Source organism: Solea senegalensis, linkage group LG10 (assembly GCF_019176455.1).
Source record: "Solea senegalensis isolate Sse05_10M linkage group LG10, IFAPA_SoseM_1, whole genome shotgun sequence".
Classification (NCBI taxonomy): Eukaryota; Metazoa; Chordata; class Actinopteri; order Pleuronectiformes; family Soleidae; genus Solea; species Solea senegalensis.
The window spans coordinates 20,432,417-20,458,504 of record NC_058030.1 but is presented as its reverse complement, the minus strand read 5'-3'; the positions used below and the strand labels follow the sequence as shown (position 1 = coordinate 20,458,504).

At 40.0% G+C, this 26,088-nt stretch overlaps 1 protein-coding gene across 2 annotated transcripts in view; it reads right to left on the bottom strand.

Moving 5' to 3' along the window:
* kif5ab (kinesin family member 5A, b) overlaps positions 1-25,584 on the bottom strand; it is a 44,721-nt gene extending 19,137 nt beyond the window's left edge. The window contains exons 1-9 of one of the 2 annotated variants that reach the window (XM_044035392.1): positions 25,062-25,584; positions 9,345-9,432; positions 5,443-5,516; positions 4,996-5,100; positions 4,620-4,668; positions 2,759-2,814; positions 2,238-2,325; positions 1,973-2,097; positions 378-482 (exon numbers count right to left, since the gene is read on the bottom strand). In XM_044035392.1, coding sequence (XP_043891327.1) covers positions 378-482; positions 1,973-2,097; positions 2,238-2,325; positions 2,759-2,814; positions 4,620-4,668; positions 4,996-5,100; positions 5,443-5,516; positions 9,345-9,432; positions 25,062-25,190 — 819 coding nt within the window. In that variant the 5' untranslated portion in view covers positions 25,191-25,584. Of the gene's footprint in view, positions 1-377; positions 483-1,972; positions 2,098-2,237; positions 2,326-2,758; positions 2,815-4,619; positions 4,669-4,995; positions 5,101-5,442; positions 5,517-6,807; positions 6,922-7,755; positions 7,892-9,344; positions 9,433-25,061 lie in introns of those variants that run through there. The other variant, XM_044035393.1, reaches the window with a different exon arrangement.
* Between the last annotated feature and the right edge of the window lie 504 nt (positions 25,585-26,088).

The window sequence follows — 26,088 nt, the reverse complement described above, 5'->3', positions numbered from 1 at the left end:
CAAGAGGGTGAGTTTGCTGGTTGAATTATGAAAAAATAAATAAATAAAAATAGTAATATGTTATCAGCCGTGGTGGCATTGGGCAGAAAAAAATGCTCACAGCATTAATCCGACAACATGATACTGTCAATACAAAAGGATTCTACAAAAGCCTCTCGAAAAAAAATCATTTTTTGATGACAAAGGGTTTTATTACTGTTAAATATTTCATACCGCTTCTGCTCTTCATGCTACATTGAGCTCCTGTGCCTCTGTAATTCGGCATTGACTGACTGTTAGTGTCATTAGGGTACTTAACAAACCCCCATTGTTTTGACAGCATGATTTATGCATACGTTAAAAAAAAAAAACAAGCAACAAAGACTTCTCCGCCATACCGTTCCCTCAGCCAAGGCTGAGATGACATTCCCCAGAGCCGACAAAGACTTGTTGATGTTCTTAGCCTCATCCAGCACCGCTCCCTCTGCCCCGGTCTTACTGACCTGACACACAAAAAACACATAGAAGAACACTGTCAGTATAGGAAACACTGGGTTTATTCTCCTGTAATTCTTCACTCTTGGGGTGCTGCATCTTAGTTTATTATATTTCCGGGAAAGTAAATTGATTTGTGGCTGTAATTTCATAGTTTAAATGCTGACAGTGTTCTGTTGGTATACACTAAATGAATCACTTCCATATAACCTCTATATCAGGTGAGTCAAACATGCAAACATTTTAGACTTGTTTATAGACAAACACTACCAGACACACCATTAATCATGTATGGATTGTTTAGATTTTTCCCTATAATCCTCATTGTTCTTACCAAGAAAATTGAACTGTGTTTGTACTTTTTATTTTTACAAACACACTGCTGGGAGGCTTTCTGTTCGATATTTAACTTTTATAGAAATTGCCATGGGATACAATTATTTACAGAAAGATAACGAGGAGCTTAATTATGGAGGAGAACAAGTTGTTCTATCAACGACCTTTACAACTCATGCACCCACTTCTTGTTCCATCATAATGTTTTGCATATACGAGTCTGAAGGAAGTCTGAAGTATTTCCTTCTTCACTCCCTGGGGATGAACCAACACAGCATACAGATGCTGCATCAGCACTTATAAGCATCAAACTACACACATCAGCATCCACCTATACTATGTGGCCATCTACGCCTGTTTTGCAAATGATAAATCGTCTGTACTGTGTTTATAGAGTGCCTTTCTAGTCCTGATGTCCACTCAAAGTACTTGCCAAGGGTATGTATAGTAGACTAATGGCGTGTTTCCTCCGGCTCGACTCACCTCGCCTCTGGTACCAACAATTACCATGAAAATGTCTAAAATCTCAATATTTAACAGAGGAGTCTGGTGTATTTAGTGACAGCACTGCTGATTGTCAGCGGCATCACAAACCCTGCCGCTGTATTTCAATCCACAGCTGTATGTATACCCTATTTTATATTTTGCATCAGTAGGTAGAATCAAAACAAGGAGCCGATGGCCACACTCAGCCTTCCCTGTCTGCTTCTCAGAGTATGACCTATGCCCTAGGTATAAATTGTTTTCGTGGAGAGATGAGCTGACTCAGATTTCACCTAAAAGGCCTTGAAACAGGAGAACAATTTGTTTGTGGATTCCCCTCAGTGTGACCTCTGTCTTGGCTGAAATCTCATTTAAACCCTGATCTGAATGAGAAAACAAAACAGTGTTTTTTTTGTATTAAAAATGAGCAAACACTGAACACTGAACTTATATTTAATCGGTGGGTGACTAAGTCAAGGCAACACTTAAAAATGAATTCTCTAAAGTCTCTAAAGCAGACATTTTCAAAACAGTACCATAATTTGAATGAGCTGAAGGGTAAACTTGTATTACATTAGTTATCTGCTTCTTTGAATGAAGCACCATGACTGAGGAAATACATCATGAGCAGCAGTGAAAAGCAATTTTAATATTTTTGAAAAGTTTCTTTTCGTCCTACCTTCTCACTACCTGCAAGGTCAACCAGGTACAGCTTCCCACTCAGCTTCTGTTCCGTCTCCACATTTTCCTGTTTGATGTTTATTAGGAAGATGCAGTGGCTGCGGGAACTGTGCTCATTCATGTCTAAAGAGCAGAATGATAATACAATGCAGAGAGAGAGACGGAGTTCTGAACAACAATATCACGCACATTTATTTTTGTTTTACTCACTTTAAAGAAAGGCCTGACATGAATGAACACCAAGAAGATACAGTGTGACTCACTCGTGACAGCAACGTGACGGCTGGCCTTTCCTTCATCTATCACATCCATCACTTCCTCAGGACTTGTGACAAAGCGCTCGGTGCAGCCCTGAATGAAAGAACACACATTCAAGCACAAAAAAACAAAATGCCAAACGTACAATTGTGTCTCTTTGTGTGTGAGTGGCTGAAAGCAGAGGAAAGTTGTGCAAACTTAAAAAAAACGTTTTAAAGTAACAGATATCAAGTCAAGTCAACTTTATTTCAAAAGCACATTTAAAAAACAACCAAGGTTGAAAGTGCTTTACAGATTTAAAGCTGCAGCAACATAAAATCAATAACAACAGAAGCAAAACAGTGAAATAGAGACATAATAAAACAGTAAAAACTACATAGAAGTGTCCGGGTTGACTATTCTTATCCTGAAGTGAAGGCCAAGGAGAAGAGCTCGGTCTTTAAAAGTGATTTAAAATGTTCAATGGTGTAAGCAGATTTAATTTCCAGGTGTAGATATGTATGAACACAACAGGTATCTGACTCACCTTCACGTAAGGAACCCTGTATTTGTCTTCATGCACTGAAAGGTTGGTTTTTGTCACTGTGAGGGCAAATGAGGAGAAGTCATTATCAGGGTGTGTTTGCACATGTGTGCGCTTGACAATAATACTATACTATATAATACTACACAATAATCACACCTGACTATGTTCATAGAATGTTTGGAAGTCACACTTGGCTGATGTGCTGTAAAAATAAATGCATTTTGAAACTTTTTGAAAGTCACAGAGAGGTTGAGCACACACAAGCTTCTGCTTATGTCAACAAATACAAAATACTAATTTCTGTCAAAGTCATCTGTTGGCCCAAATTCCCACATTGGTCATTTCAGATTCCTATCTTTTTGATGGTAATTGAATTTCCCTGGACTGTCGCGCTGTGGAGACTGCTGTGTGTTTCAGCATCCCATGGTCACTTTTTCTCTATGAAAACACTTCCATCCAGTGTCGCATCAATTCATCTCACTTGTTTTAGACCTTTTTTTTCCTGTACATATAAATTGTCCTCTGACACTGCTGAGACCTCCCCTGCATACAGATGTGAACTTTCAACACTGTTCCTTGTGAGATGTAATCACAGTAATGCTCCCTATAGTTCTCCCTGAAGGCTTCTCCCTCATTTTTGCACTGAACTGATAGGACAGGACCGAACTATAATTCAGTGCTATCACTGAGATTCTGTGTCGTGTCATAAAAACCACAGGCCTTTATTTTCTGAGGCAGATAAGCAAACGTACAACAGATCTCAGGATTTTGTTCAATTTGCTTGTATCGATTCAAACACTGTTACGATATCTCACAATCATTGCCAATGCAACCAAGGGCATATCGTTTCAGAAGTGAAGGGTGCAATATCATTAATATAATTAAATGTTTCCTTGTAAAAGCCCTGCAACTTTTTATGATGCTTAGTGTTTCACAAATGGATTCTTATCTCCATCTTATTTGAGATTCAGTCTTTTCACTTTACATGTCTAGGTGTAGCTATAAGACTGCAAGAAATTTGGATATACATAATATGCATGGGCTACATTGTATGTAGTTAATAATGTAATTTAATGTTGAAGGCAATACATTTAATAATCAAATTTCTTATTATTACTATTATAAAGAATACTGCTCGCCAACATATTCGGTATTAAATTGTCTTTAAACACAATTTATTAATGGATAAATGAACTGTCGTTAATTTATGTCATCCATTGGGATGCCATATATGGCCCGCGGGCTGCCAGTTTGACGCCGCTGCTCTAAATTGACCGTAGGTGTGAGAGTGTGATTGGATGGTTGTTTGTCTCTGCATGTGTCCCTGTGTTGGACTGACAATCTATTCAGGGTGTGACCCCGCCTATCACCCTACATCAGCTGAGTTGGCGCAGCACCCACCACCCCACTTCCCGGCGACCGTCATGTGAAGGATAAAGTGGTAGAAGATTGTGGCAGTGGGGCTTGGTTAGAGCGACGGCTGCTGGAGGAAAGGAAGGAGTGGCTCAGCCGGTGATCAGACAGCTGGACAGAATCAGGTAATTAGTCAGCTATATAAGCATGTTTGTAACCTGTTTCTGGTCTCTTGCAGTAGGCTGGGTCCGCACACGGACACACAGAGAGAGAGAGAGAGAGAGAGAGAGACTGAGAGACACAGAGACACAGAGAGTCAGACCAGCGCAGCGCAGGAGAGCGCTGACACACCAGCCACAGCTGACTGCTTATGTTTTGTTTGATTGATTATTTTCAGTTACAATAAACCAATATATTTGCTCCCTCAACGCCGCCTCCTCGTCCTTCCCGAACCCCAGTGAGTGGGAAAGGCTCACAAAGATATAATGTTGAGAGTATATAGACGCACCATCCAGCAGGTCCCGGATTTTATCCATGTAGATCTCAAAGTAGGATACCTGCAGCAAAACAAACAATAAAACAATGACATGTTTGATCGTTGAAGTAAAAGGAGGAGACAGACAGAGGAACTGATACAAATAAATGAGGCAAAAATACAAAAAATCATAATAATGCTCATTGTAATGTGCTACAAGATGATTGCAGTAATCTGCCCTCCATGGGCTTGGCAAGCTATTATCTTTGTTTATAAAACCGTGGCTTAAAAGGGAGAAAAGCACAACTAACAATGCCCGATTATTGTGGTTTACACATCATGATTTATTGAGTCTGGTTGAATTCCCACTGAACAACATTCAGACATGTAAGTGACTGCAGAGTCTAACCTTGATATGGAATTCCAGGTTCTCATCCATCGCAAATATATGTTCAAAAATATCCTCAGCAATCCGAGGAATGATTCCCATTCCCTGTGGGTCGTGAAGGTTCCCCTATGAGGAAAAAACAGATGAAATAAGAGAACAGGAGTGAAGTAGGATGAATGAAGACCCTGGGATGAATAAAGATGAGATAATGGTGAAAGAAAAAGGAGCAAATCAGCTTTTGGCTTTAAAGAGGAACTGGTTGGTTTCCCAGAGAGAGTTGTAAAGGAGGTTAGAGGCCACAGAAGACTGGGAAAGTGAGATAAAGAGTGATGAAAGTGATAGAGGTAGATGTGCTGTCAGGGAGAGCAGAGAGGATAGAGCGTATGCTACAAAGGATAAAGAAGAAAAATATGACTGCATGTGCCACAGCAGAAGGTTTACCTCCTAAATTACACAGTGATACTATACCTCCATGGTGTGTGTCTTTCCGGAGGAAGTCTGCCCATAGGCAAAGATCGTCCCATTGTATCCACCCAGTACATCTGAAATGAGGGGTAAGAATAAAACATGCATTTTAAATGAACTAGTGTCAGACAAAAATAAAAATCTGACATAAGTTGAGGTTGCTTTATAAAGTGCATTTGTAAAAGAACAAAACAGAGAAATACTCAAGGTGAATGTCTTTGCTCCAAAGGACCAATCAAACTGTGCTTTATAAAGACTGAGGTGTATTTAAGCTCGGTTAGGAGCCGAATGACCTCTGTGGCTGCGCACAATAAACAATACCTGCAGCAGCACCACACGACATTCATTCATTGAAGAACCATGTATGGATATATTTTTTTCCTCCATTCCTCTGGTACACTGAAAAAAATTGACATTTACTTAAAAAAGCTAGGCAAGTTTTTCCACACAGGAAGTGTTTGTAATCTTTACTCAGGCTATTTCTAAGTAATATTTACTTACTAGAACCGCTTATTTTTATGAAAAGTACACAAGTAAATTGCACTGGCAATACTCACCTATAGCTTGTAACTTTCATTCAGATTACCATTGCATCTGATTACAAAACCCAAGTAAACATTGCTGATGTTTCTATGTGTTTCTCACTCGTTTTTTCTTTGTTATATTATATGTAATTATTAAGTAATATTTATTTGACTGTTTTAGTTAATATTAATTGAATTAAGTAAATATTTTAACTATTCTATTAAATAATTCAATATTTTCCAAAAAAACAAATATTTGCAGCTTAAGGGATGTTTGAAAGACACTTTTATTTCACATTTGAAATGGCATAGATATATTTAAAATATCTACATAACATAAACACAAACACATTGCCATAGAACTTCTTGCTAGTGCAAAAAAAAACAGTGCATATATATAAATATGTATATATATATACACACATATATATATATATATATATATATACATATATATATATGTATATATATATGTATATATATATATACACTCTCTGGAGTACATACATCAAGGGAGTTCAGAAACCATTATAAAGCTCCAAAGTAAGGAAACTAATACAGTGTTACAGTTGACCTTCCTCTTCTAATTCTGTAATTCCATGAATTGGGCTCTATTACAAACTTAAAAAGATTTTTTTTCCTTCATTGAAAAAAAAAATCCTCAAAGTTTTAACCAATCAGATAGCTGGACAAAGCAGGGAAAAAAATATGCTTTTCTTTTCCTTTCTTCTAATCAACTTTCAGAACAGAAAAGAAAGAATACATACATCAACGCTGTCCATTAACAGTTGCAATCACTACCTTTGCGGACATTCTCAGGATGTTCAGGACAGGAAGGACTTACATAAATCTGAGCAACACTTGAAATCACTTTATTGTGCAGACACTGGACATTTGCTGACACTCTCAGGGTGTGTCAGCTGTGGAGTCCAAATTAGCAGTCAGAAGGTCCTATGTTCTGTAATAAAAATAAATTAAAAAAAAGTTATCTATATGTTTTTCACCTAATTTCTACTATCTCAAGGAGGCACATTGATATTCTTTTTTTTAAAAAACTTAACATATGGCCCTGTGATGGACTGGTTAACTGCCCAGGGTGTACCCCGCCCATCGCCCTATGTCAGCTGAGATTGGCACAGCACTCCCCGCGACACTCAGAGGATATAGCAGTAGAAAATGGATGGATGGATATTACAAATTATGTGTACATTATTTTGTAATATTACCTGTATGGCTAGGTGTCTTGCTTTTGTAGTCCTAAGTAGTTGCTATTGTGCATACAAATGTAATGACAAGAAGCAGTGACTTACTTTACATAGTGCAACAGAGTTATACTTTCTATATTATAAGTACATAACTAATAAGATAACCTGCTGGGTAATGTGATGTGAAATTATTGTTATAATACAGTTTACAAAGGGAAAGTCGTTGAAAGTAGTTCAATGAATGAAAGAATGAATTAACTCAAGTCTATTGTATCAGTATCAACGAAACAAAATTTCAAAGGACTTCAACTTGTAACGGGGTCAACAGAGCTAGCAGCACAACTTTTTCTTATTTTTGTAAAACGCATATCATATAACAATGAAATTCACTCTTTCCAGCCAGCAGCATATTTACCACATCCAGCTTTGATAAAACCACGACCTCATGTAATGGGAGCGAAAAGGACTTGCCAGTAAAGATAGTTAGCTAGTTAGCTAGCTACCAGAAAAAAATAATTAATTGCTAGTGCGGAAAAAGTGATTTAATTAGGTTAGCCAACAGGAACGTAAAAAGTTTGTTTCTTTACCTTCATGGCTCCATATTCCCGTTCCGTCTCAGTCAAACTCCGCCAACATAGTTGAGCTGTGGACCATGGACGTGTAGTTCGTGTCTGACGAAAGACCGCTGAAATGCGGGGCGGAGCTTTGACGTCATGCTCCGAATGCAGAGAAGGTTGCCAGATTCACTGATGTCACTCAATTACGTTTTACTTATCAACTAATTAAGCCAATGAACTGGTTTAGTGAAAATTACTTGGATGGAAGGATTAAATTTACATACAAAACTGAGGGAACATAATTTACACAGAATCACCAAGTAATGCACTACATGAAAAACTGCTATTTTAAAGTAAAAGCACCAAATTCGTATTTTTTTGTAGAATTTATATAGATAGTTGTAATAATTATTACAGGGCCAAAAACATTTTTTTTATATATTTTTATATATATAATTTTATTTTTTCTCCGTGTAGTTGCTAGGGTGGGGAGGACAACAACAGCAACTTGGCAGCTGAGTTAATAAAGCAGCAAACTGCTGAATACCTCATTGCAGACACACTCTGATAAACACCCATGGTAAAAGTCAAACACATATATAGAAAACCACATCACCCTGAAAGGCCAGCTGCCACAGGTTACCTGACCAGTGACTAATCCCAAAGGCTTTCCCAGATGAAGCCATGAGACACCCTTACCCTCTCTTCTACTCTCTTCTACTCTTGTCATGTCTACTGTCACAGCTTACTTGTCTTACTTTGCCACAACACTGGTCTGGCCACAGTGAGACCAAAACAGAGCACAACACATATCCCAGATGAAGCCATGAGACACCCTTACCCTCTCTTCTACTCTCTTCTACTCTTGTCATGTCTACTGTCACAGCTTACTTGTCTTACTTTGCCACAACACTGGTCTGGCCACAGTGAGACCAAAACAGAGCACAACACATATGAGAGCAGTGTATAAAGACAGTGCTTCAGAAAGGAAATAAAAGAAAACAGACTTAGCTCTACAAATCTGCATTCACTGACCTGGCTTTACTCCCCAATACCCTTTAAAGACATTCATTTCGGTCATCATCACCAATCCCCTGTGCACCGTATGATTTATCTTTATCTGCATTATTTTTCCTCTTCTTTCCTCTGTCTATATGGTAATCTCACACTGTATAAGTTGCCTCTCCTGCCAAATCAATCTCATTTCACATCCCACAAGAAATCACTCAGTGAAGTCTCTTTGAAGGTGGTAGAAATACGCAACCTTCAGAGTGGGAGAAAGAGGTGGACACGCAGATACAGATGGAGGGAGGCGTGAAGGAAACTGGATTTGACACTCGGGAGGATCGGTTTGATTTGATCTAGGGATTTGGGGATTTGTCTGTCCCTCTGTGACTTGTTGTAACACAAGTGATCTTTATCTATGCGTGACTACATCATGTCATGCAAACTGGTTCCTGCGTTACATGTAAAAAAAAAAAAAATTATATTAATTTAGTAAATGCAGAGCAATCTGACAATGATAAGGTGAGATCCCACCATTATTGTGACATCGAGGTGAACAAGCTTCTTGCTCATTTTGTTTCTGTCAAGTGCCACAAGCCATGGGTGTGACTCACCTCTGACAATCTGTTTGGCACAGGTGTTGTAGACCTGTTCCTGGGTGGTGTTCGTGGGGAAAACCTGGTCAAACACATACGACTTCCCCTGTGAAGGTGAACACAAACAGTCAGCACACACACAGCAAAGACACTTAGGAGATTACTGTCAACACCTGGATCTCTCCTGTGACTCACGATAGAATATCGGCATATGGAGGTTTGAGAGATGTGTTTGTGTACTTGTACATCTTTGTGAAACCACGGGAATCAAAAACAAGGGGTCCTCACAGTCTGTCACATTTTAAAAGGGCTGTTTATGGGTTTAGACCTGGTTTTAGGGTTTGGGTTTTAGGCTAGGCAGAATGCTGCACAAAATATGTGTGTGTGTGTGTGTCTTTGTGTGTTTACTAATTTTTGTTACCCCTGAACAACCTTTCCTGGGGAAAAAAACAAATATTTCATGACAAATAGCCCTAATGGGCATCAAAACCTGGTCCTAATGAGGCAGAACCTAATTTAGAACAGAATAGAATAGAAAATAATACTTTATTGCAATTGTGCAGCCAATGTACAACAGTATTCCGGATGTGTCCCCAGATTAGTGCATTGTAGAAGTTAATTAATAAATAAGTATGGCAAGTAAAAAGAGACAAATACACATAAAAACCCACACAGACCGCACATAATCACAGATTGTCCGTTGCGCTTGGTTTATCCTCTATATGTTCATGAGAATATATGGCTCTAATTGCCCAGGGATTAAAACAGTTTTTAATGCTCCTGTACTAAAATTAACCAATTGTCCAAATGAATGGAAGTCGATGCAGTGCCTTAAAAGGACTCAGTCCTGTTTGTGTGTGCCACAGATGGGGCGCAACTTCCCTCACTCATCATGTTTATCACTATAACATTATGTAAAGCCGTATTGCCACTATAAAAAAAGCACCACATAAATATTTTGTTTATGCAGAGTGAACATGCTGTATGGCTGCTATGTCCATCTGTTTTTATATCAGCCCCAACAGCAGCGCATGAATCACTTCAAGAGGCTCGGCTGTTTTCTTTTGAACATTACAGTATGCGTTAAGTATATATTCTGTGCTATTGAAAGACATTGACTGTTTTGAATGAGTGCAGTGCAGCATGAAAACCTTGGGCAAAAGACTGGGTGACCCCGAAAAAGAGAGAGAGAGAAAGGGAGGGAGATCACGTCTTGGGTGAAGCCATTAGAGGGAAGATTCGAAGACTCAGAGTGATGGAGTGAAGAGTGATAATGGATTGGAGAAGCAGAGCAGAGGAGTGAAAAGGCTGAGACCGTGACCTGAAAGCAATGTCTGCATGTGAGAAAAAACACACAAGATGGAAAAGGAACAAAAATTGTGTCTGCATTCATGACTAAAGCAGGTCGTTTGTTGTCAGTCCACAAGGCAGTCGACCAGAAAACCAGCCTGTTCATCAGTAAGGAAACAAACACGTCTACCACCCAGCAGACAAATCACACTGCCAACTGCCAACAGGCGTGCTAATTCAACAGGTTTGGAGCACCACTCAGCCAATTCATTATGAATCTAGAATCATTTTCGCAGAAAAGCCAGTCACCCAGGATGTTGAGTCAATCACACAGATGGACATATTTAGAAAGTCAACAGATTTTACAGTTGATGCACTAAGTGTGTGTGTGTGTGTATATGTGCCATGTACAGTTTTTGACATGAATAAATGCACTTTTGTTTTTCTCTTTAGCTTAAACCAATTAAGACTCTTCACACTCTACTGAATCATTTAATGTGTATAATTTGTATTATCTCAACCTATTGTGGAACAGGATTTCATTTTTAATTAGAACGTGGGGTGTTACGGACAGGATTTGCATTGCAGACACCGTTCTGTCCTGCACTTTTGTGAGGGTTGTATAGTGAGTGTTAGTGGGAGTGTCGTGTTACATGAGCAGGGCATTCAATCCATGCATTTTCCATGAGTCTTTATCTAACCCTGCCCCTATACAAGGACAAAAAAAGATCTATGACTAGTACTTTAATTATGATGATAAAATAAACGTTGCTTATCCTTCAGGGGAATTAAAGAAAATAGAAGAAATTCAGGACTTAAAACATTCAATAATGGAAAAGGCAAGAAAAGCTGCCACTCAACAATTGAGTAGCAGCCTTTTAGTGTTATATAATCATAAAGAAAATTATACCGTAGTCTGGCCATTACATAAAAATGCATATACTGTAACACATTAGCTCTAAACAGTGACTGGCAGCCTTGGATAAAACACACCACTAATCTCTTTCACCTCAAAGTATTACATATGGGCCGTGCTGCTTCTCTGCCTTTTATTTGAAACGACACAGTTAACAACATGCGAGACACAAAATCCCAGCGCACACACACTTTGTCAGTGGCATGAATAATAGGCTCTGCTCCACACTTTCAAGGATGGATAATTTGTATAATAATTCAAAATGTAAATGTTTCCCTTTTAAAGCCAAAAGCCACACCTATTGTGATGCAGTTTTTCCACGTCACATTCAATTTAAGAGTTTGCATTCATCCGTCCACTGGTGCACAAGAGCTTCCAACGTTGCCCCACAAAAAAAGATTTGTTTGTTTGGATTGCCAGCAAATGTATAGTCATGAATAGCGTACAGAGGCCTGGAGCCTCTTTTCTCAACATGTTTACCTCTTTGCTGTAACCTGGAATTTAACTATTCAATTTCAAAATTAAAAGTTATCTGGAACCCCAAGCTGAAAGGAAAGGGGCTTTAGTTAACACACACAGCAACAAGGATTTTGTGAGTACCCTCTTAATTCAATGACAGGCTGTGTGCAGCAGACTGAAAAGACAAAAAACCCACAAGCCTGTTTCAGGGAGTCAAAAAAGAAAGTGAAGGCAAGAGGAGGACAATACAGTTATAATATATATATAATTATGAATTTGGCTGTCACTTTAAAGCAAACAATAGTAAGATTGACAGTAGACGACAGCTTCTATCTGTAGACTTTCTGTCTCGTGCAGAAAATACAGAGAGTGAAGGCTATCAGTTTGCAGTGGGTGCTGTTGTGCTTGGTTTGATGTTTGATGGAGGGAGCCTCGTGTCCTTTTTGCCTGGGGCCCACAAAGTCCCTTTGAAAGCACAACCAGTGTGGCATAAAAACAATGTAAAACTTCTTGTGTTGTTTTTAAGCTGGCCACACTATAAGATACTGTACTACAGCGTTTAAAAATATCAAGTCACATGCATCAAGAAGTCATCAGCCCAGCCTTGTGACTTCTCTTTAATAGTCTCTCTTGCTACAGTACTGTAATATACAGAAAAGGAAATAAAACACAATTTCTGCACCGATAAGTGCTGCAGCTCTTCATTAGGTTTTGTTCCTCCATAGTTAGACACTGAGTGGGAACATTTCCAAAACCGACTGCCCACAGTTACCACTATCTTTGCATAAAATGCATCATTTTGTTCTTAATTTTATTGAAATGTTTGACCATCTGTAATCTAGACAATCGACTAATAAATGAATCAATGCTTTATTACTCGCAAAATCAGCAGTGTGAAACAAAAAAAGACCATAAAATGCTCATCCTCACTGTTTTATACTGTTGTTCATTCATCATTCTTTCACTTTTGGGTGATTGGATGATACAGTCAGCCTCATATCTGCAGAGGCAGACAACCACATAGAGAACAACGCAGGTGTTTTCACTACGGTATTTTACTTCAGCTTGACTTTTGTAACTCATTACTTCCAGGTTGCCCCCAAACACTGCTCTAATCACAGCTGCAGCTACTATCAAGTAGGCCATCACGCTGATTAAGGCTGACTCTGTTCCCAATGAGTCCCTGTTAATGCTACATGGTAAATGACTGCCAATCAGACCAAATAAGTAGGAGGGGTGGCATCGTGATGTGGTCTCCATTGAAAATAAATAAAACGAGTCAGTTATGTAAGGTAGATGGGAAACAGCGCCACCGGCTCAACCATTTATGTACTGAATTGTTGTTGTTGCTGCATACAAATGATAATAGCATTAATTTAATTGACATCCAGTCCGTAAACTCTATCCGCATCTGGTCAGGTATGGAACCAGTGGTTTGTTCCGCTTGCATAATTTAATGCAAGTCTTTTCAATTATGCGTGTGTGTGTGTGTACGTGTGCATGTGTCCATATAAAAAATAATCTACTTATGTCGTACATGGAGACATTGTTCATGGCCCTCAGCTTTGTGTGTTTGATGTCAAACACCCACATTTCCTGTCCAGCCTGCAATCTGCTGCTGTCTGCCAGACAAAGAGGGAGAGCTTTGCAGGGAGAGAGAGGGGAAGAGACAGACGGAGTGAGGCAGAATTAAAAACTGCAATAATCAACAGAAAGTGTGCTAATCATCGGGGTTGGTTGTATAATCGTCGAAAAACAAGACCAAGCTGAACAAAGCAAGGACAGAGAGCAGCAGTGCAATGTGATGATCGTGGAAAGATCAAGGCACAAGCAGTCGGCATTAAAAGGAAAAGAAAAAGGTGCCGACCAAGAGAATGAACAACAATCAACATCAAATAATGACATGTTAGGGAGATTGACAGCACAGGAGAACAGGGACAATTGAGTGGAGCCAAGAAAATGCAAATTAAAGGAAGAAGAGTTGCAGCAGCAGCAGCTTTTGAATTCAGGTGGGGTCTGCTGGGAGACAGGGTTTCAAACCAAAGGGGACCAAAGATTCTCCTCTCTGACCAGATGGCTTGCCATGTGTCTCACAGACACATACACACAGCTTTATGTCACCGCACGTCAGTATGGAACCAATCACTTGCCATGACGACACCAAATAAGATGCCTCATAAGATGTTCAAATGCACAGTACTATAACGAACGAAGGCATCAGCAGCATTGTAGCATTGGTAGTTTAACGGATATCTGGTCGTTAATCTAATTATTTGACAAATGACCACTTTGACCCTTTGATGGCTCTTTGTTCCCAATGCACACACAGTGTTGGAAAAACCTGGACTATCACTCAAGGCACCTTGGGAAATGACTTGTCTTGATGATTTACTGCATGCTTTTGCTGTTTCCTTGTTTGTTTATTTCTTTTGTTTTTTTATCATAATGCTCACAAGACACTTTAAGTGAGAAACTTGTGATTTGATATGGCATTGTGAGTATTTTTAGTTGTATCGCACTGATAAATGTGAAGAGTAGCCGTTGCCCAGTGCAACAGGGATCCTAATAAATTAAACTAATTCAACTGATTAAAATTTCATAACAATTAATGTGGCATCTCAACGTTCAAGGGAAGATTGTTGTCATGGTGAAGGTTGCAAAACCGACACTGACATTGGTCTTTGTTGTCTTTCTAATTTCAGCCCTGTGAGGTGTCAGAGCACTATCATTATCCTTCTAAATCCACTTCTGACTGGTATCATTTACAGAGTCATAAGACGCAAGTCAGGGGAAATAAAAGCAACTTGATTTAAGTGTCTGAGGAGGTGACCATGACCAATGCCTTCAGTTCTATGACAAAGACCCACAACAAAACTGCACAGCCACTTACAGTAAGAGGCTGAGTTGGATGAGATAATAAGAAGATGATACATTTGCTCCTCCTTCTCCCACCACATTGGCGGTCTGACAGTCAGCTGCTCAATTTCTGCTCCTCAGCTCATTTGCAGTGGTTTGATAATGGTGTCTGAGCTCAATTGATGTCAGAGAAGGAGGAGAAACAGGAGGGGTCCTATTATCAGACTCTGAGCGTGTTTGAGTGTGTGTGTGTGTGTTAGTGTGCACTGTGGTCTCTGTCATTCTATCCCGCAAATGCAAGTCTCCTCTCTATCCTCACGTATACACAAATTCATACACAGGCAAAGTTAGAGGCTGCAAATGCCTACTGCATTCGTCAAGTTAATCAGGCTTCCAGTCCTCAATATCAACATCATTAGTTCAAAAGAAACCCACAGTCACACAGTCTTACTAAATATTACTGTATTTCCTAATTCACTCTACCGACAAGACTAAGCAGAATCAACTGGCACAGTGCCTCCAGGGCTAAACAGCTCTGAGTGCCTTAGATATACAGCAGTGAAGATTTAATGCCAAGATGCAGAGGTGGTTGTATTTTTTCTCTCTTCCGGCTAACTTGTACTTATCAAAGCCATTTTTTTAGAGCTATTTCACTTAATCACTGACTAAAGGGAACAAAAGTTCACCACACAACATTAGATTGTTAACACAATTATTATCGTGAACCAAGTTAATGATCCACACACATCCACCCCCTCCCCCATCAAAGTGAAATACTCGTTGGAAATAATTCATGAAGATGAGAGAGGAGGAAAAAAGAGGAGTGAAGAACTGAGGGAGGAGAGATTTGGTCCATGTCATGTCAGAACCACAGTTTTACATCAGGACAGTGAAGACAGAGAAAGATGGAGACTGAATTTGCTCCCAGAAATTTGAAGAAAAACCAAACAATAAAGTGTGCCTGGAAAAATGACAGCACTCTATTGCGCCAACACCTTTAGTGGTGCTTCTATGTCTAATAGAAACATCATCCAGCTGCAAGCATCTCCAACGGCACTCAATAATCAATAATATATCCTCATGTGGAGGATAAAGCGGTAGAAAATGGATTAATAATTAGTGACACCCAATAGTGAGACTGCAGATTGTAACAAACGGCCGCTCACACCTTCTATTCCAAGGCGCTTCAGGGAATTACGGTAGCCTCTGCATACCAAAAAATGGACAGAGTTTTTTTTAATTTGGATAGTAAGATTCTGTTCCAAAACACAAAATGCACATTCTGGCGGATTTGTCCATTTTTAGCTGCTATAAAAAATATGGGTGCACGTAAAAAGTTGGGGATCAGCGGCCTCCATAAAGGCAAGGCCCTCGCCTAAAGTACTTCCTCTCAGGCTATGAAAACCACATGACTGTTATTTTGAAGTTAGTATACACTTCTATAAAAAGATATTTATAGGTACTACATTCACGCCAAAACTTCCTAAATGTTACACGCTGGACCTTTAATAACATCGCCAAAAATGTAATATAATATCCAGCTTTATCCTGTTTTGCCTGAGTGAAAAGAGCAAGACACACAAACACCCAGGAGAGGCCTGAACATCCTCTGACTGCAGAGAGCAGAGCAAATTATACCCAAATGGACTGGAAGTGTATACACTGCAGAGACACAGGGAATAACGGGGGGAGGGACATAGCAAGAGAAGGACAGAAACACTTGACAAGCCATGACAAAGACACCTCATCCTGTAAGTGACAGTTTGTTCCAGTGCTTGCCTGTGGTGTCACATTTGACTACAGCCTACAGCCTTCAAGCATCCACTAGTTATTTATGTTATAGGTTTACAGAATTTTATTCCACACAAAATAAAAATTCACCCTGAAAAAGAGAGTTGTCTTATGTGAATGGGATCGGCGACCTTAGCCCGGGGCAAAGAGCTTGGATCAGAACCGGAGACAGTCAGGGAACTCATCTGTTTGCCATCCTTATAGGGAATATTTAATGTCAAAGGAAATATCTGTGGTCTTGTAAATTTCCAGCCAAAAGCCATCTACTTTAAGTAAATCCAGTCAAACTTAATTCTCACGGGATAAACGGTTATTTCTGACAGCAGCTTTGTCTATTGCTCCTGCACAACAGGGAGAAAAGCCAAACACATTTACCATTTAATGCTGAAGAGACCCTTTTTTTCCCAAACAGGAACCTTACCGCATCATGCCTAGGTACTATTATAGCCCTGAATGTGTGAAGAAATCCAATTAACACTTGTGGTAATGCACCAATTTATCTGCACTATAATTTCATCGGCAGGTCCTCTCGTCACAAATGGGACATACTGTTCTGTTTATGAAATGAAAATAATGATTTCACACAAATCCTTGCCCCAATCTTTTTGAGAGAGCAGCTCTTACCAGAGCCATTGATCCAATCTCTACCAACAATTAAATTAGTGCATAAAACCGAGCCAACTGTATCCAGTAATATACAGTAATGCTATGATGAAATGATAGCAGGAGGCTTATAATGCAACAGCAGCAGATACCGCTCCACCTCTGTGCCAAACTAAAACAGGGATTTGCGAGATCCTGGTCTGCAGTGCCAATATAATCTGAATCCTGAGTCATGACACTGTGACTGATCCTCGTAAGCACAAGTGCCTGCGGAAGGAATAAAATGTAATCCAGAAAAAAAAAAAAAGAGTATGCAGTAATCCACCAGCAATGCTGACAAAACGTATTGCACCACAATAAGACCTGTTCATGAGCACATGTAGTCTAGAGAATGAATAATAGATCAGACCATAAAAGGGTACGAAAGGCAACAAGAGCACACATTTCTATCAACATATACAAATGTTGGCAGCAAATACTAAACCCTGTGAGGTGAGAGGAGTAGCTGGGTAGCAAATGAAGTAATCCAAGAAAAAAATATTATTTTCAAATACTGTAAAAATCAACAGCACAGAGGGGGGGGATTCTTTTTCAGCTACAGATAATGGCAGAGCCATGCTGGCAGGTCATTCAGATAAGAGGACATGTTCTTTTCATGCAGCTGACTTAATTAGAAAATCTGAAAAAAAGGGTAAGAGATTGAGTGAGTGAAGAAAAAATGAACATGTCGTTATTATCAGTGGACCGACTGGGAGCCACCAAGGAGCCTCATAGTGCTTTTGCCTGAAGTGTTTTTTTTTAAAGTCTGGATTGGAACCAATCCTGGGCCACAGCGAGAAGCAGCGAGTAAAAACCCTGAAGAAATATGTTTGCCAAGGATTTCCAAGTCTCTCTTTAATGTAATGTTGTTTGAATAAAATCCTAAAATGTGGGGAAATCAAATTAACCTAGATAAAAAAAACAGTAATGGGGAAGTGCTTGGCAGCATGAAATCCCACAGGGAGAGGGGAGGAAAGCAGCAAAATAATTCAACGTCAATATGTTGATGTCAAAGTGTCGATTCCATAAGCTCATCTGTGATTAATTAAAGGAAGCACACAAGTGTATGCTCCTTTGCTCCCCTCGAGATTTCCTTAAGCGGGCGAGTACAATACCAACAGCTCGGGGTTGTGACACATGTGCGTACACGTGTGAGACCATGTGCGGGTTGGTTAGATGCCCGATGGCAATCGCGAGGATCAAACAGCATCCTGGGCAGGGCCATACTTAATGAGGAGAGGATGCTTCATTAATGCTCCCTACAGCTAAAAGCCTGGTTGTCACACATGTACCACTTCTGTTGTAAAGGGAAAGAAACGTGTGTGCATAATGCAAGTACACTGAAAGACTGACAGCAGCTTATCTAACCCTCGCACAAATGCACACTGAGAGAAATGACAGCTCATCCCGTTGACTGTGGCGGCAGACGAGATTGACCTTCTTGGTATGCATTGCTGGTAGCTTTTAGGTTTGGTAAAGATTTTAAACCTTAGCGCTCCCGGATCTGTGCCGCAGGTGCACCCATTGTAATTTGCCGTGGGAATAATACACGACTCCTTATATGGACATCCTGGGGGTGTGTGTTTATAGGTCACATATTCAGGCTTTTAAAAATGCATTGTTTTTTTCGTCTTCTCATGTGATGTTGAGTCAAAGTTATGATTCATTTTACGTCACATTTTTTAGTAGAAATAATTGTGCAGAACTCACAAAATTAGATTGTATTTCCAAATTTCACTAATTCAATCCGATTTTAAACATTTTGAGGATCATTTTTTTGCTCAGGTGAAAATGAACATTCTTTTTCATCAGATTGCCTATATGTTGTGCTGAAAAAAAGGATATAAGACACTCTATGTTGCACATTCTCATAGCCTCTGTTTATACTGTACGTTTAAACATAGTAATGGAAAAAAGCAGCCAAAATGCTTTGTGTTCTAAGGGTTAAGTTAGGTAAAGAAAGATCAAATTAAAGCTGAAATAAAGCTGATGAATTATTTTGTGGATGCTTTCACCTCACAGGCCGAAGTCACCTGATCCTCTAATATTCAATACGCCTGACAGTCAGGAGCTTTCCCATCTTGACACCATTTAAAATATATACTAAGCCTTCGCTGATTTTAACGAGATGAAAAACAAAATCTTGTCTCATATTTATAAACTGTTACTGAGTAACAAGGAAATGAGTGGCAAAATAATCTCCCTGTGAAATACAGTAAGGTTTGCATTGAGGCAGAGCTCAGAGCTCAGATGAGTGTGTCAGCAGGAAGAATAAGTACAGATCTTGACCCTTCGCAGGAATCCAATTACACCGGCTAATTGGATAGGGTATGTGTACTGCAGTGATAGAATTAGAGCATTTAAGTGCACACAGGGTAGCGGGGCAGCAGAGCACATTGCACATCCATTTTAGACTCTGCCTGGTTTACAGACAGTGTAAAGACATACAGTATCCTCAAGGAGAAACTGCTCCAACAGTACTATAAATAACAAAAAGGTGCAAGACAGGTAGATGACTTAATGTGGCATCCAATATGCACTGCCAACTACTTGCTCCAGCTATGTTCAGCTCTTATTTTACTACTGCCTAATTAGGAAAGCGATAGGTGAAGAATAGTGGATGATCTCTCAGCCCCCGGTAGAGTTGCAGCAGATGCGCCATAAATTGTAGAAACTAAGTGGCTGCTGATGAATAATGGGTTAATTTTTACAGTATTACAAAGCTATTTTCTGCAATGATGGCACGCTGTATGATCTCAAGTTCAGGTTAATAAATCTCAAAAGGGAGAATTTACATGCTTTCCGTTGAAAAGAGGAGAGCTTTTAGAAAAAGGTCACTCTAACACGACATTCTTGTCAAAACTGCCTGTATGTCACAGCCATGAATACAACAACCTTTGACACCCTGCGGTTTCTATAGAGGATTTGTAAACAGCAGCCAGGGAAAGGTAATCCATAGAATTATAAATGGTATGTAGAAAATAGAGGATCAATAGTCCTTTATTCTGCACATTTCAAATGGCTTCACTAACATCAGGCGAGGGACCAATTTCATTGCAAACATGTTAACGCTGCTCACTATCTATATGGGCTCCACCGAACTTTAAAAAAAAAAAGAAATCAGCATACCGTCACTCATAAACAAAGCTGAGTCTGACAAGATATTCACTGAAATCTTGACAAACAAACATGAAGGAGAGGCATTTTGCTTTCATGTTTTTGTCTAAAAGCAAATCAGCTTGGCCTGCTCGGGAGTGCAGCCTCATTAAAACTTGCCGCTAATCTTGGGAAGTACCAGCCAACGACAAAACGACAGTTTCGGTGACACAATGAACTACAGTGTAAGAAACACTGGGAAGAGTCTGTTCTTTACTCATTTAAAATCGTTGTGTTTCTGGATGGGGAGGCAAGTTAAACCTAGCCCATGCGTGCACTGCTAAAAATAATCACAAGTGTTTGCAGCTACAGTAAAATGAAGCATAAAATGATTTATTTTGGACAAAGGGGGAGAAAAATTAGATTGTTTATTCTCTTGAGCACTAGGGAGAATCTAAAAGCTCCTGCAGCACAAGAATAATAAGTGACAATAAACAAGCACTGGTTTGAATGAAAGTCATTTCATACGCACACTGAATTCATACCTTGTCATCATATGCTGCCACATGGTATGATGCATATGTGCATGCAATCTATTTTTAATAGCCTTGCCTGTGCACCGTCCACATAGGCACATGCATATAATATCTATATGTCATCCCCTGTGAGCACAAAAGGTAATCATTTCATATCTCCCTGCAGTGGAAGTAACAATGATCATTTATTTATCTGCAGAATTCACAGTGTGATGCATCACGGCGGTCCTTTTCACCTGCCAGAAGATCAGGAGGGACAATATGACCCCTGTGATGCTGCATTATCCCAGGCAGTAAAATACTATAGACAGCTGTGTCACTCAAATGCAAAGCAAACAAAAAGGCCATGCCCGAGCACAGTGCAGACAGAGTGTGGTTATTACTGTCACAGCAAGAATGTTGTAGGGCTCCACAAATGGCTAAGTTGTCAATTTAAAAAAAAAAAAAAGGAATGAGAAACAAATAATAATAGTTGTGATGATAATAATAGACATTCATTTTTGTGCCCCGCAGGTCAGACAATATCTGAACTGACTGTCTCACTTGTGGATGTGCAACAGAGCCTTTCTTTTTGTGTATTATTTCAACACAAATGCATTCTTTTTTCCATTTATGATCAGATTGCTCTGCTTCTGGGTTCAGGGTTGACTGAGTGATTGTGCTCTGTGCTCCAGTGTTTGTGCTGCTGGTGCTTGTAGCTATTTCACTGTACAACTACTGCACTGCTGCTCCAGAGATGGATTCCCCTACTGATGTCAAGAGGATGACGCATGGGAGAGCTTATAGTGAACCTCAAGCTACATGACTCTGAATGTCCTCAGCAGGCAATTCAAATTCAAGTTTAAGTCACCGAGTGTCAGTGATTCAAATGGATTTATTTGTGATCAAGTTCATCTCTGAACTGAAGAACTGTGTAGAATGTATTTTCTCTGACACTCTGTGGAGGTTTTTTAGCCCACTGTTGTGTGTCGATGTTAAATGTGTCCTTTTGATTTGTTCTGTTTTGTTGTTCTGAGCTCTCTTGGCCAAATGTCTACTTCAAAAAAAGAGATTCTGATTCCAAGGGATCTCCTGATTCAATTACGTTTAAACAAACAAATAAAATCGTGGGCCATTACACTCGTGATTCATTCTTATTTCTTTCACTGAGCTCATTGCTGAAGCAACTGTAACCATTTGCCATTTGCTACGAAAGACTTGCTGGCGAAACAGCTGGCGAACACAGTAAGAGAGACCAATATTTCCCAAAAGAAGATGGTGGAGAGGAAACTATGTAAGTGATGAAAATCTCCTGGAACACATACGTTGCTCTGCGTCTGTTGGATACAAACTCACCTCTGCTACAAATGAATTCATGCAGTTTTTGAAGCCAAATCACGTTCATCTTTGACAGAAGAAAGACGACGTTCCTTCTCTTCACAAATGAAAAGTTTTGATTTGAAATGAAACTTTGCACCTCGGGCACTTTGCTGCAGCAAACTTCACGTGCAGCAAGAGTTTCCAGGCTGTATGGCTCTCGTCCATTTGCGCTGCTGATACACTGTGTTTTAGCCTGTCAAATATGAACTAATGAAAATGTCGGAAAAGTGACTGCAAGGCTCGACAGACTCTGATAACGAAGGTAGGTCAACACGCCATTACCCTGTCACTGTCACTGTCACTGTCGTCAGCAGAAGTCACCCTGAGTGGAATATGTGACAATTTTATGGCATTTTTCTTCCACAGAAATAAAAATGATATACTTAAAACAGCCGGTTTTGCATGGAGACATTAGACGCTTACCAGAACACATAGCTCATATTTACGTTTATAAGCCAAACTCAAATGCAAGTCCAAGTTTCTATCATCAAATTTTACATCCAAGTCTTTTACATCCAGTTGAACTGTAACCTTCTCCATCTGCTGCGGCCACAGGAACACGGCGCTCCATCGTCAATTCGGAACATCCCAAAACAATTTCTTTATCTGTACTTTCCCCAAATCTGCCACTGCATGCTGCCCTGCTGCAGTCGACCCATCAGTCAGCAACACAAATCATTGACTCTGTCAGTTAACAAGTCCTGGAGGAGAAGGAGCAGATGAATGTGGGGCCATCAGCGCTGCCCAGAGCCAAATTGTTTTTTATCACCGGTCAGAATGTGAGCACTTAGTTGTTTCTACAGGGCTGCAGCGGCACGCCTGCTCGCCGATCAGCTTGATATTTTAAATCATAATTCAATCTGGCGTCTGCAGCATTTCAGCTCTCGGGAGAAATATATATATTTTTTCACAACCTCCTCTGAGAGCATTTCACAGTTGCAAAATAGCAAAAACACACAAGCAGAATACATTTGCACACCAAAAAAAGCAGACGACATCCAACAGGCCTCCAGAGTAGTTACATTCACAGGGAAGCAAGTGCACATAGGCTTTTGTGATCGCATTAATCAGAAACAGGAGGAAACTGAGGAGTGATTAGAGCATGCCTGGATGTTTAAGCACAGAACTGCTCACTTTTGTTTCCATGACATGATCAGTTCTGAAGGCTCCTGCTGCCATACAAGTGTTGTTCGCAAACAACAGAAGTGCAGTGTTAACGTTTCCTTTTCAGCGTAACAAATCCTTCTAGATAATAGGAGTTCACTTGAGTTCCGTCATTTCAAACTCTCTGGATATGAATCTTCCATTTGGTGCATGACAATGAAATGAGACAGGTCACATGTCAAGAATGTGATCTTCTAAGATATCCTGTTACATTTTGTGTAAATCTTTCTGATTTACAGTCTCTGAAAATGGCCCAATCTACAGAAATCACCCTTTTCGTGTTGATTATGCGGTCTTTAAAAACAGTGACAGGAAACACAGCTGCCAGAATGGATGATTTCAAACAGTCGTATAATGACAACCTGCCAATTTCAAAGAGCATCAGAGTGATGTGAGAATGAAAATTCAATCTGCTTTGTGGAAGATGTCCTGCTGCTACAGCAGACGGTCACGTGAGGATATCTACCACAGAAATGTTGTCTTGCATTTCAATATGTGTGTGTGTGTGTGTGTGTATGTGTCTGCAGGTATGTGACAGCAGAGAGGTTTTTCCTGCTGTGTTGAAGTCAACCCCGACCGGCCACATGGGCGTGGATCTCTCTTTCTCTGTGTGTGTGAATAAGAGTTCATACACGCAGGGGGTGTGAAATTCATACATGCATGTGCATGCTTCTGCACATGTATGCATGTCTGTTTCTGTATGCACGCTACCATGTATGTGCTAAAGCCTTGGCCCAGATGTGCTTTACATCTCTAAGCAACAAGAGCATTTGCATTAGAGCCTTCTAATGTTCCTCCTGCAGGCCAGCAATCCTGTTACAGTGTCAGTGATGAAGGGATCGCAATCACCACGTTAACCCCCAGCCTCCAGGATGTATCTGTCAGCGTGATAAACATTTTATAGTTTGGTCCATTTTCACCGCCGCTCCAAAGTGACTGTGACGGTAATCATCAGCTGCTTTTCAATTTGCGATGACACAAAGCAAAGATCAATTGAGTGGCCAGAAACAAACCACAGAGCACAATTATGACTCCTGTTAGATCTGCAGCCACTGAGGACGCACTGGTGCGTTTAAAGGCTCTCGTCATCCGGCTTCAATCAATTCCGTGTGATTATCTCACATCAATCACACCAAAAATCCAGAATACTGAGGAGCACATTATAACACAGTGTGGGATCCAGAAGGTGGAGTCAAGATACATTTCTTTAGACAATGGTGAGTTTCTGAGGTCTTATTTTAGCTCAGGGTTTACAAAACTCAGGATTTTTTTGTATTTGAGGAGATGGGTTTTTTATATGACAAGAGTGCCCCTTCACCATACTGAGCTTTTCTTTTTTTTCTCTCTCTGGTTGATGACTAGCCCCATTAACAGATTTTGAGAAGCCTTGGTGCCTCTTTAGCAGCAGCTCACACCTGAATGATATAGAATACATATATATATATATATATATATATATATACATACATACTGTATATATACATATATATACTTAGTTAGATCATCTGAGATTCCAGTCTAGTCTGGTCAGCATTCGAGAAATGAAAAGTGTAGCCTCCAGCGTTATTGATTATGGACTGCATGGAAATGTGATTAAAAAAATAAATAAATAAAAGAAGAACTTACCCCGAAGATGACAGTGTCTTCTCCTTGAAATATTGGGATGAACTTATCTCCGCGGATGATTTCAGATCGGTTCAGGGGTCGAAATCGACACAACACCTTGATGTTGCATTCTGCATTTGCATCAGCCATTGTGAAGGGGATGAAAAAAACGATGACACGTTTCCAAAATTCAAAGAGGTGTTTAAGAAATATGCTTCTTCTTTTTTTAAATCCCCGTGCAGTCTCTTCCTGTAAACCACCTGGACGCGGGCTGAAACCATCGGCTTATGCCCACATGCGAAGCGAGACTGGCAGGCGAGGCATTTGGAAGAATGGATGGACTACTACGAGTTTTAAAGGAGACCACGTCCAAATTTACTCATTGAAGAAATGGTGAAAAACTGCAATTAAAGAGAGGGTTGCCTTCTTTCAAGCGCCCTCAAACTAAACTCAAGGCACAGCTGAGCGGAGAGCAACAAATGCAGAGTTGTAAATGTTGTAAATGTAAATGTGGAGAGGAGTCCACACTAGTCCGGTCGGCAGCGTCTGGATAGGCTGCAGCCTCCTCACAGTCACAAGCGCGCATCATCCCTGCTCTCTCACTGGAGGCGGGGCGTGGTGAAGTGGCGACTCGCATCCTCTCTCTCATCAGCATCACTGAGGATGATGATGACGAGCACCGGCTCTGCCTCCTAATCCTTCAACCACAAATATACATGACTGACTGCAAACGTGTGACATATTTGGTTTTAGGGAACACTAACTAACTTGCATGAAAAGCACAACCATGAGGTGTTGCGATAGCACACTCACTGGCCACTTTATTCGGAACAGTGGCAGGAGCGGCATCTGGTCTTGTGTCATTGTTGCCCATCTTTACTTTCAGAGATGGTCTTCTGCATAGCTAGTTGTAACAAATTATTATTTTGCTGTATGGTATGTTGCTGTTTTTGCTGATGGCTTTTTAATGATTTAAGGGAATATGTAACTTACTTTTTCTTTCTTTTTTCTGTTGTTTTTTTCTGTGCTTTATATTGTTTGAATGTTA